This window comes from Meles meles, chromosome 8, assembly GCF_922984935.1.
Source record: "Meles meles chromosome 8, mMelMel3.1 paternal haplotype, whole genome shotgun sequence".
Lineage (NCBI taxonomy): Eukaryota > Metazoa > Chordata > Mammalia > Carnivora > Mustelidae > Meles > Meles meles.
This window is the reverse complement of record NC_060073.1, coordinates 57196465-57208754: the sequence shown is the minus strand read 5'-3', so window position 1 is coordinate 57208754 and position 12290 is coordinate 57196465. Positions and strand designations below refer to the sequence as shown.

The 12290-nt window shown below is 39.8% G+C and overlaps 1 protein-coding gene across 1 annotated transcript; it reads left to right on the top strand.

Moving 5' to 3' along the window:
- Positions 1–4994: 4994 nt before the first annotated feature.
- On the top strand, positions 4995–5987 carry LOC123947899 (olfactory receptor 51M1-like). Its single transcript, XM_046014203.1, has one exon. The coding sequence runs from the start codon at positions 4995–4997 to the stop codon at positions 5985–5987; it is 993 nt and encodes a 330-aa protein (XP_045870159.1).
- The last annotated feature ends 6303 nt before the right edge of the window (positions 5988–12290 follow it).

Genomic DNA, 12290 nt, shown 5'->3' with positions numbered 1-12290 from the left:
TTTTCATTAACCATAACTGTGTGCTGACAAATGGACTTCCTGGTTTGTTTGTTTGTTTCCATCTGGAGCTTTAAAAACTTTAGTCACTTCAAAACCTTTATCAGAGTCATGATTCTGCTTTGGATTGGAGGTGACTCTGATGTTACCCCTTCCACATAAGACAAAGCAGACCGCCTCCTCCCCAGCAAAGGGATGCAGGCTGGAAGTCAAGGCCAGACTGGGGTGGAGACCTTGGGCCTCTGAGTGCTCACCCCAGATGGAAAGATTTGGCCCACTCCAAAGGTGGGGCTCCAGTTTCTCCTTACCCTGTTAGAGGGTAGGGCTTGGTCTCAGGGAAAACAAGTGGCTGCCTCTCCATCTGGCTGCAGGGAGCTGGGACAGAAACCAAGAGGGGCTTATCTGTTTCCTTTTGTTCTGGACTGCCAGATTTTTTGAGTAGGCTGGGCTGGGAGATGGGGGTGTGGTAAGCTCTCTGACCTGGGTCTTTTCAGGTCAAGATGGGAATGGGGACCACTTTAGGGAGGTGGGAATTTGGAGTGTTTTTTTGGTTTTTGTTTGTTTGTTTGTTTTTTATTTTTTTATTTTTTTAAGGAGAAACACCTGTTACTCCCTAACACCAACAATTATCTCTCATTTCCAGAGAAACTACTTAGGACTTCCTTTCAAGAAAAATAATCACAGCTCTGCATGGTCTCTCTATAGACTTCTCTCTTCTCCCAGGTCCCTCTTCCTGTCCTCAATCTGAAGTCAGTGAACACAGGCCTCAATGCTAAACTCCAGGCACAACTAACTCACAAGAGGTGAGCACTTGATTCATTCACTTATTCAGTTTTTCATGCAAAAGCATATGGTGGTGCCTAAAACATCAGACACTGTTCTGGGCTCCAGGTGTATTTCTCAGAGAGTCCCACTCTACCTATACAAGAAAGTGAGTCAAAACCATAAGTTACAAATACACACACAAACAATATATGTATAAGGAGCATATATAAGGTATAAATAATATATACATATATAATGTATATGAGAAATATATGTATCAGTATATAACTATGTGTAAGTATGCTTCTATATAAAGAATAGATGTATGTGAAGAATACATATTATATTATATAAAAACATATATAGGTAAATATACTTATGTTTGTTATTTATATTATACATATTTGTTATTGTATATACTTATACATAACATCTATAGATTCTATGTGTTCATATAAATATGAATTTTATGAATATTAATTACCCCTCTGCATACACCCTCATATATAAATATGTGTTCATATTTATATAGAATATATATTCATATTTATATAGAAGAATACATATATATGTATAATATAAAGGATGTATTTGTGATTTATACTTTAACAGTGCTGCAGCAAAGGTATTATATGAATACTGAGAAAGATATGCCTAACTCTACACAAGAAATTCAGGAGAGATTTGTCAGAGAAAATGATATTTGCGTTGTCTTAAAGGATCAGCCAAAATTCACTGGACAGGAAAACAAGATTTTTTTTTTTCAGGAAAGAAAGATAGGAAGTGATAAAAATAATAGAAACAAGAAAAGTAGGGGCTCCTGGGTGGCTCAGTGGGTTAAGCCGCTGCCTTCGGCTCAGGTCATGATCTCAGGGTCCTGGGATCAAGTCCCGCATCGGGCTCTCTGCTCAGCAGGGAGCCTGCTTCCCTCTCTCTCTCTCTGCCTGCCTCTCTATCTACTTGTGATCTCTCTCTGTCAAATAAATAAAATTTAAAAAAAAAAAACAAGAAAAGTACATAGAGGGAATTGTAGAAAGAGTTGTAAGGATTTTTTGACTGCAGGAGAAAAAATAAGTTGAGAAAGAACAAAAGCCTTGCTACAGACAGAGTATTTGGGAATATTCAGAATGCACACTTGGAATTAGGCAGACATGGGCTCAGATCCCATCTTTGACATTATTAGCTTACTGGGAAGCTTGAGGAAAGTTATTTACCTTTTCTGTGGCTTCCCTCTCTGTGTAGTGGGGATGGAATACTTCATGGTTATGAGAAATATACACGATGATATTAAGTTTCCCCAGTGTCTGAATCATTCATAGGCTCAATAAATTGAAGCTCTCACCATAGCTCTTCACAAATCTGAACTGCATTCTGGTGAAAAGGAGCAGTGAGGGACTGGGGACATCCCAGCGACTCAGGGAGTTAGCATTCTCTGGACAACCCCAAGGACTGCAGCAGCGAATAGATCAAGGCCAGGAGAGGGTGGTTGGGCAGGTAAGTTAAGCGACAGAGAGTCAGTTAAGCAGGTGTGGAAAAACTAAGAACTATGACAGTGAGCACAAGGGTGGAGACAAAACAATAGATTGTAGGGATATTTAGGAGGTAAAAAATACTTTACTCAGTTACAAAATAGATCTGGAAAGAAGGAAAGGGTCAAGTAAAGTGTACATTCCAAAATGTTGTCTTGGATGATTAGAAAGTAGTTGGTAAATGGTACTGTCAAAAATGTATAAATAGGAGGGGAATCAGGTATGTAGAGGGTCAGTGATGGGCTCAAAATTAGATGTGTTGGGTTTAACTGGCATCCATTTGGAAAGACTAACAGGAAGGAGGAAAGGTAGGCCTGAGGCATAGCAGAGTTGTCTGGGCTAGAGTTAAATATTTAGGGGATATCAGTATACAAGTAAAATAATAATAGATCATGTTATGAATAAGAAAGTGTTCAACATCAGGAGACTGGGTAACATGAACACATGAATATTTGAGCAATGGACAGAAGCACTGAATAAGAGCTGTAATAAAAATTAGAAGAGAATCAGCTGATAGTTGCATCAAGAATTTCAAGAGAGAACTTTAAAAGGAAGGCATTTCTATGGAGATCGGATGTTGACTTAAGATTCTCCATTGAATTCCAAGCCTAGAGATCACCAATGACTTCTAGATCATTGCTGGGGGCACCTGGGTGGCATAGTTGCTTCTGACTCTTGGTTTTGGATCAGGCCATGATCTCAGGGTCTTGAGATTGAGCCCTGTGTTGGGTTCAGCAAGGAGTCTGCTAAAGTTTCTCCCTCCCTCTCCTTCTGCCCCTCCCCACCTCACCCTTTCTCTCAAATAAATAAGTCTTTAAAAAAAAATAGAGAGAGCATTGCTTTAGCTAAATTTAAAAAAAAAGTCATCGGATAGTTGGTTGAGTACTGAACTTACGGGTGAAGAATGGAGAGAGTACAAGGGGATAGTTCTTTCACCCTCTTGTCAAAATGATAAAGGGTTGGCACTGGTCTTCCTGAACCTTCTTCCTTTTCACCACCTCCTGCCTCATTCTTTCCAGTGCATGGCCACATGCATTATCACTGCTGCCACCCCCTCCTTGTTGCCTCCCTGCTGCCTTTCCAGTCAGATTTTATTCACTGAAGATTTTAGCATTGACTCCCTTTGCTCTTTTCACTACCGATCCAGACAAAATTTTTATGGTTCCCATATTCCCTCCCTTGATCCAATCAGCGGCTGCCCTCTCAGCCTCTTGACCTCCTCTCAATAAATATTGTGTCCTTTACCATAAATTGGCAACCCTGGTCCCTTTTACCCGTCTCTCACTCCTTCATGCTTTTGCTATTCTTTTTACTCAGTGGAGTTTCCATAGTACATCATCATAATTAGCCCTCTGCATACACCCTTAACTTTAGTCCTGCTAGCCTACCCTAATTTCAGTAGGGGTAAATGCCACTCTCCACATACTTCTTTTCTGCCCTTGAGCACATAAGTGTAATGATTAAAAACATACCAGAGTGCTGATTGGATCCACTCTGATGTTATGAATATCCAATGAGCCTCATAACTGCCTGGAATCCTACATCTGAACACAGTAGAATCAGATTTTATTCCCGACCACTCCACCGAACTACTATCTCACCATCAGCTAGGATTTCCTCATTGCTAAATCTTCTGGTCATTTCTCAGTCCTTTAGTACTTTGACTCCTTAGCAGCATTATATATAATTGGTTTATCCCTTATGAAACTCACACGCAAAACCACACTTTCCTGTTTTGTTTTGTTTTGTTTCTCTATTCAACTGGGATTTCCCCCCCTCAAGCTATTTTAGTGGAACCTTTCTTCTTGACCTCTAAATTTCAGATTTTCCCAGGACTTAGTACTAGAAACTTCCCTCTACCCTCATTTTTTAGATTTTGTCCAAGCTATTTACTAATATATCTCAAATATACATCTTTTCCTCAACTTATTTTGAAGTTGATATTTTTCCTCTACTGAGAACAAGATAAATGAAAACTCTATTGGGAGAAGTGATTCTAAACTGAATTTTTAACATGCTTTTGAAACAACTAGATACAGATGCTCAGGATACTGCTAGATAGATGAGCCTATAATTTAAAAAAAAAAGAAATTATGGGGTTATATATTTGATATTTTCCATGTATAGATGGTAAATAAACTCATGAGAACAATGATTTTCCAAGGTAAATAATAAAGTATTCTGGCCAAAAAAATTGCCCAGAATGGGAATGGCTAAACAATTGTTTAAGGATAAACAATAAGGGAAGCCAGCAACAGAGATTGGGAAGGAACAGAAATTATAAAAATACAGGAAAAAAAAAAGTGACAGTTGCAGAAAGGGAGGTGGGCAGGGAGATGGGATAACCAGGTGATGGGCATCAAGGAGAGCACATGATGTGATGAGCCCCCACATCAATGATGTGATGAATCATTGAACATTATATCAAAAGCTAATGATGTACTATATTTTTGCTACTTGAATTTAAATAAAAAATTCTTCTATCTTCAAGGAAAAAAAGAGAAATACTGGAGAAAATCTGGTGAGCGAGGTGCTGTAATACAGTTTAGAATAGCTAGTCGGGTGGTAGAATTGATGATAGTAAATTAGATGATATCAAAGATAATGATGATCATGATTCTGCTTATGATGGTGTGACTATTAGGAAGACTGAAAAATTAATAACTAGAAATATCCATTTATTTTCAGCTCCATCTCTGAGGAATGCCAGCCCAATATCCTCTTAGTCCTCAATTCATGCTTTTGTCCAATATTACTCAGTTTAACCCCATGTTCTACCTCACTGGTTTTCCAGGATTGGAAGCCATCGAACACTGGATTTTCATCCCCTTTTTCCTTATGTACCTGGTGGCTATCTCAGGCAATTGTTTCATTCTGATAATTATTAAGACCAACCCTCGTCTGCACACACCCATGTACTATCTACTCTCCTTTTTGGCCCTCACTGACCTGGGACTGTCAGTGTCGACCTTGCCCACTACTGTGGGAATCTTTTGGTTCAAATCTCATGGTATCTACCTTGGAGCTTGCCAAATCCAGATGTTCTGTATCCACTCATTTTCCTTCATGGAGTCCTCAGTGCTCCTCATCATGTCCTTTGACCGCTGTTTGGCCATCTGCCACCCCCTTAGGTACTCAGTCATTATCACTAGCCAGCGAGTGATTAGGACAGGTCTTGCTGTCATATTTCGGGGGCCTGTGGCCCTAATTCCTCTTGTCGTCCTCCTGAAAACTTTTCCCTACTGTGGGCCTCGAGTCCTCTCCCATTCTTTCTGCCTACACCAGGAAGTGATACACTTGGCCTGCACAGATACCACCTTCAACAACCTATATGGACTGACGGTAGTGGTATTCACTATGATGCTGGACCTGGTGCTCATCGCACTGTCCTATGGAGTCATCCTGCGCACTGTGGCAAAACTGGCCTCCAAAGAGGAGCAGTTCCGAGCCTTCCAAACATGCACCTCACACCTCTGTGCTGTGTTGATATTCTTTGTGCCCATGGTGGGGCTGTCTTTGGTGCACCGCTTTGGGAAGCATGCCCCACTTGCTGTCCACCTTCTTATGGCCAATGTCTATCTCTTTGTGCCTCCCATGCTAAATCCAATCATATATAGTATTAAGACCAAGGAGATCCGCCATGTTATCAGCAAGCTCCTGGGTCTTAAGAAGGTCAGTGCTGGATCCAGGGGCTAAAAATTCCACTGGGTACCTGAGAGAAAGTCCCAAATCAAGCCAAAGATCACTAGCATTAAGAACCTACTAGCATTAAGAACCATGTGTTTCCCCAAGATTATTTTCCATTTCCCTAAATAAAATATATATGAGTTTCTTTTCCTGAGTTATGAGTTAAGAATACTGATATGGGAGCACCTGGGTGGCTCAGTGGGTTAAGCCACTGCCTTCAGCTCAGGTCATGATCTCAGGATCCTAGGATCGAGCCCCACATCGGGTTCTCCACTCAGCAGGGAGCCTACTTCCCCCTCTCTCTCTGCCTGCCTCTCTGTCTACTTGTGATCTCTCTCTCTCTCTCTAATAAATAAATAAAATCTTTAAAAAAAAAGAATACTGATATGCCCTTGCTTAAATTTTAATGCCTCCTCCTATGTAGGAGACCTAGCTGTTTTCATAGCACCTAAAACTGCCCAGATGAAGACTCTGTTGAAGGTCATCATCAATGTACAAATATTAAAACTAAAACTTAATGGAGCAAAAATGAAAACAGAACAGTAAATTTAAATAAATAAATAAACCTGGCAGAGAAGAAACAAATTCACCGCAGGAAATGTACCTTCTCCCATGGCTCCTTAGGACTGCTCCTCTCTTCTCTACCCAGCCAAGACCTTCTCTTCAGTTTCTATCCTGACTATCCTTTGCACTCTTCAATCACACTGGAAGAAGAACTTGTTACTCTTCCCTAATAGCTGATTTAGTTAGAACACCTTCATGTGTTGTATGGATGTGCCCCTTCTGATCCTTCTACCACTTTACTTCATTAGTAGAAGCCCTTGACCCCAAACTTGACTCATCTCATCTCTGATTTTACCTTTCCTGTGGACTTTCTGACAGTAAGCAGAAGTCAGAGTTTGCCCCCAGGCACCTCAGTGGGGAGATCTTGCATAATGACATGAAACATGGCAAAGTTACAATGAAGGAAAATATCACAAATATTTGTAAGTCATAATCCCATTGCTCAGGAGACTGTGGACCTAAAGCTGGCAGAGAAGATTCCCAATACCATTGAATAAATGAGTCTCAGCATTGGGATCACTTCCTCACATACATTTCCCTCAGAGTCCCCTCTCCAATATCGGAGCAGATGCTCCCTCCTCTGCTCCCTCAGAACCCTGCATTTCCCAGTGTAACATCTGAACATATGTCACATAGTAATGTACTGCTTCGTGTTTCCGTTTTGCTTCTTTTTTCTCGTTCTTTCCTTCTTCCTTCTTTCCTTCCTTTCTTTCCCTCCCTCCTTCCTTCCTTCTTTCCTTTCTTTTTCTTTCCTCCTTTCCTTTTCCTTTTCTTTCCTCTTTTTTTTTTTTTTATTCCAGAATGGATTACTAAATTAAGCCCCTTGAAGGAGTTATGCCTTGTTATGTCTTGCCAGTACATCTCCATAAATACAATGACTGGCAGAGAATAGATGCTCAATGAATACATACTATCGATTTCTAGATACATGAAAGCAGAAATTCAAATTCAAAGCTAAGAAAGAGGACTTCTATTCTAGGGAAGTTTTTTCTCCTTACACTCAGGAAGCCCAAGAAGACCCCCTTGTGATAGCAACCCTCAAAGAGTATTCCTCACCATTACCCTAGTTCTGCATCATTCAGTCCTCTGGACCCCACAATCTCCTCTGCCACAGATTATTATGACCCAGAAGCGCTTCCCGAGAGTTACTCTTCATGGGTCTGGGGCATGGGAAACCTTGTATATAGTCTAGCACTCCTCTTCCCTGATCCAGGCTGAATAGAAACCTTGCTGGGTCTCTTTGATAAACTCAATTGTCACTTTCTTTCCATGGATTTAGGAGTTGAGCGGTTCCTGGGGCCAGAATAACCATATCCTTGCCTCCACACAAGTCAACTTCTCTTGGTTTTATATTCTAGCATTCCCCATCTCTTCATTTGTTTTAGTTTATATGAAGTCTGAGATAATTCCTTTGGATGGGAAACAGATGGTTGATACCTGCTAAACTAGTTTCTGATTTAATTTTTTTTTCTGTTCGCCTGGTCAAAATGGGAAGAGGAATGGTCGTGGCAGCAGACCAGACAAAGATCCTCAGATATAATGGCTCTTGAAAAAGATACTAGTAAAAACAGCTAGGAAAAATTGGGTTATTCAAAACACAGTGCTAGCCAAATTTCTTATCCATTATGGAAGATAAAATTTGATCTTTACCTTATAATATACACAAAAATGTATCAAAGATATAAATGTTAAGAGGAAAACTTAAAAATGTTTTAAAAAATACGAGAGAATGGATGCATAGGCAATTGAAATATAGTAAAACAGAATACACCAAAAACAAAGAGACAATACAAATCAGACTAAGAGATGAAGTCTGCAATATGTATCTATATGGACAACTGATGTTTAATGTTCAGAATATATGAAGAACCTCTATAAGTTAGTAAAAAATTTAAAAGACAGAAAATCCAATAAGAAATTAAGCAAAGATAGGAATAGGCAATACACCTACACACAAAAAAAATATGCCAATATATCTGAAAACACGTTCATCTTGACAAGAAACTTGGAAAAGAAATAACAAAGAGATGCCATATATTTTACCAATAAATTTAGCAAAACTGGAAATAATACATATCATAAATATAAATACACACATATATACACACACATACACACATATTTTCTTTTTTTTTTTTTTTAAAGATTTATTTATTTGACAGAGAGAAATCACAAGAGAGGCAGGAAGAGAGAGAGGAAGGAAAGCAGGCTCTCCGCTGAGCAGAGAACCCGATGTGGGACTTGATCCCAGGACCCCGAGACCATGACCTGAGCTGAAGGCAGCGGCTTAACCCACTGAGCCACCCAGGCGCCCCATACACACATATTTTCAAACATATGCACAGGAAAAATTAAAAACTATGTGGAGATTGGTAAACTCTGAAAACAGCTCTAGGGAAAAAAAGAAACAAATTAAGTGAGCCATGTTACATGGAAGGTTTTAATTCTACCTAGAAAAAAAAAATCTGAGGCAAATAAGCAAAATGTTAAGATTTGTTAAAACTGGGTAAGCCTAGAGATGTACACTTACTCACGTGGTTATTATATCATTCTCTATATTTTATAATTAAAATAAGCCCCTATTTAAATACAAACAAAAGCACAAAGTGAAATTTTTAAAAGAACCAAATTCTAAAACTGGATATAAATGTTCTTGTGTTTGTGTGGTATCCTGTGTGCCTGCTTGTGCATTTGTGCCTGCGCATGCATTTGGGAGGTCTTTGGAATCCCAGCCATTTAGGCTTGGGAGGCCCTAAGGAGCACTAGAGTCTTTCCAGTCCTAAAGTCAGGCACCCCTTTTACATGGGTTCCATTTTGAGCTTTAACGGAAGTCCACATAGCAGGCCACACCACCAAATAGCAGCTGTGAGTCTCAAAATGGTTTTCCCATACTGAATGGAAGGCATACTGAAGGAGAAAGCAGAATGTGGATTTAGATTACAGTTTAAGTCCCATTTTTACCACTTATCAACAAATAGGCCACTACCATCTAAATTTCTTTTCAAAATGAGAAAAACACATATAGATAATGACATTTTAAAACTCCTACCTTTCTGGAATTTAAAATGCAAATTAAAATTTTTAATCTTGTTAATAAATATTAAAAGTTCATAATCAGGCATGAAGTGAAAAAGGGATTTCCATATACTGGTGTGAGAGCATAATTTGATTTGTCTTTTATAGAAAGCAAGATGCACTGAAAGACTTAAATGTACTCAGATCCTGTGTCTCAGAAGCACAACTTCTAGAAATCTATCCTAATGAAATAATTGTGAAGGAAAAATAAAGTTTTTAGAATGTATGCTCCCTGAGGATGAGGATTTATCTTTTTCTGTTTGGTCACAGAGTTACCTCAGCACCTGTGCTGGTGCTGGACCTCCTCTCTATTCAAGACAAGGGCCTGCATTGCTGAAAGAAGTTCAAGTAAAAACCAACCAACAAACAAACAAACGAAAAAAATACACAATCACACAGCTTCTCCTTCTTTGCTACAGAAGTGAACTCCTTTAGTTTTAAGCTCATAGAACTTCTTTACTCATGCAGTGTCTATGTTTTCAACCCCCCAAGCCCCCTCTTCAGTAAAAAAAACAAAAAACAACAACAAAAAAAACCCCACAAAACTCATCAAAGCTAGATTTGTTCACACATATGACAATATTTGGTGTAAACTGTGTGGCCCATTCACCAGCACGATTCTATGCTCCCACATGCAAAGTTCTTTACAAACGTGTCATGTTTTTTAATATCCTCATGCCTCCCTAAGACTTCGAAGCTAGCATTGTGTTTGTAAAATACATATTTTTATGTAATTAAAACGTGTTTCTCAGGTGCTTGAAATTCACGTGATTTTATAATGTCTTGCTTTGTGTCAGCTCTGAGACTTCATCCGTTTCCCTCGCTATCTGGAATGTTGGATCCAGTGTGAGAGCCATTAGTAAAGAATACCTGTTACATCTTTATAGTTCCTGTGAATCTTTTTGGTTTTTTACTCTGTCAGGAAGAGTTAGTCATTTTTCAGATCTGTCTCCTGCAAAAGACAAATGACTTTCACAAAAGCTGAGATTGTGTTTTTTTGATCTTTGCACTTAAGTATATGTCCCAAAGCTTGTAGTGTCTACATATTTGCTGAATGAATGAGTATGAATAACTACCTGGTGGGGAAGAGAGTCTCAAAGGGAGGCTGGACGGAGGAAAAGAGGATCATGGAGAAGAGGACTAAGGGTCAACCAGTAAATTTTCTTGCAACAATAACAACTAGTGGGAGAAGAGAATGAAGACTCATCTGACTGACAAAGTATTTAATGGTGGGACTGAAGGGTCACTACGTTTCCATCAAAGATAAATGGGGTACCCAATGACCAAGTTCTGGGAAGACACTGATCCCTCTTTGGTGTTTACAGGTCTACATCCATCTAAGGAGTTTCCTCTGAGGGCCTAAGACCCAAGGGAAAAGGACAGAGAGCCATAAAACTGCCATTGCAGCAGATCCAGACGGGCATCTTGATTGAGTCAGAAGAGGCTGGGGGGGCAGAAAGTGAGAAGTGCTGCAGGACTGGGGAAAGAAGCCACAGACTACAAGGACCAGTAAGTTGTTGAAGATGGGCAGAGGCAGCCAACGCAGTGACCTCTCTGGTACCTCTTACCTGAAAGGTCTGTAAGTAGGGTGATGAGATAGGGCAACTTCCAGCATTATGGCCATCTGCAGTATGTTATCTCCCCGTGACCTTTTGGATTAGAAAAAGATACCAAAATTTGTTCCTGGGTGTTTATTTGCAAACATGGCAGCTTCCTGCTTAAGATATGAAACTGGCCCTGGTACACGGAGGGGAGGGAGAGATTGAAGAAAAAGGCCATCCACTGCAGATTGGTAGATGGCAGGTCTGGTAAGCAAGGGAACTTATATACAAGGGATGTCTTGAACACCACAAAGAAAAGTAGCTCTCTGCACTCACCACCAGCATCTTAACTTGATTCAGTCACATATACCATTCAGATGGGCTCAACTTATTTATTTTACTGATGAGGATACAGAAGCAAGTATTATATCAGATACCAAGATCTGGAATAGAAGGGCTTGTCTTGTCAGCACCTCGCCAGGTAACCCTGTTTTTAATTTTTAATAAACTAGTTTGAGCAAGGAACAAGCTTTGTCATTACTGGTTCTGTTTCAAGGTACACTATTGATCTGCCTTTTTTAAAATATATTTTTTTATTTATTTGACAGAGAGAAATCACAACTAGGCAGAGAGGCAGGCAGAGAGAAAGGAGGAAGCAGGCTCCCCGTGGAACAGAGAGCCCGATGTGGGGCTCCATCCCAGGACCCTGGGATCATGACCTGAGTCGAAGGCAGAGGCTTTAACCCACTGAGCCACCCAGGTGCCCCTGATCTGCTTTTTTTGCAACACCTATTTCAGAAATACTACTCTAATAAGTTGCCCTGATTCATTAAATCTGTATCAGGTCTCCATCTTGATTTTGGAGGAGAGATAACCTTTAAAAACATGGAGATGTAAATAAGCAAATAAAAATAAATAAATTTAAAAAAAAAAACATGGAGATGAAGGAAGGAAGGAAGGTAAAGGAAAGGAAGAAATAGAAAGAGAGAAAAGGAAAGAAGGAGGGAGGGAAGGAGGAAGGGAGGGGGAGGGAGAGAGAAAGAAAGAAAGAGGAAGGAAGGGAGAGAGGGAAAGAAAGAAAGAGGGGAGGAAAGGGAGGAAGAAAGTAGAAGACATGTCAGTGGACTCTCAA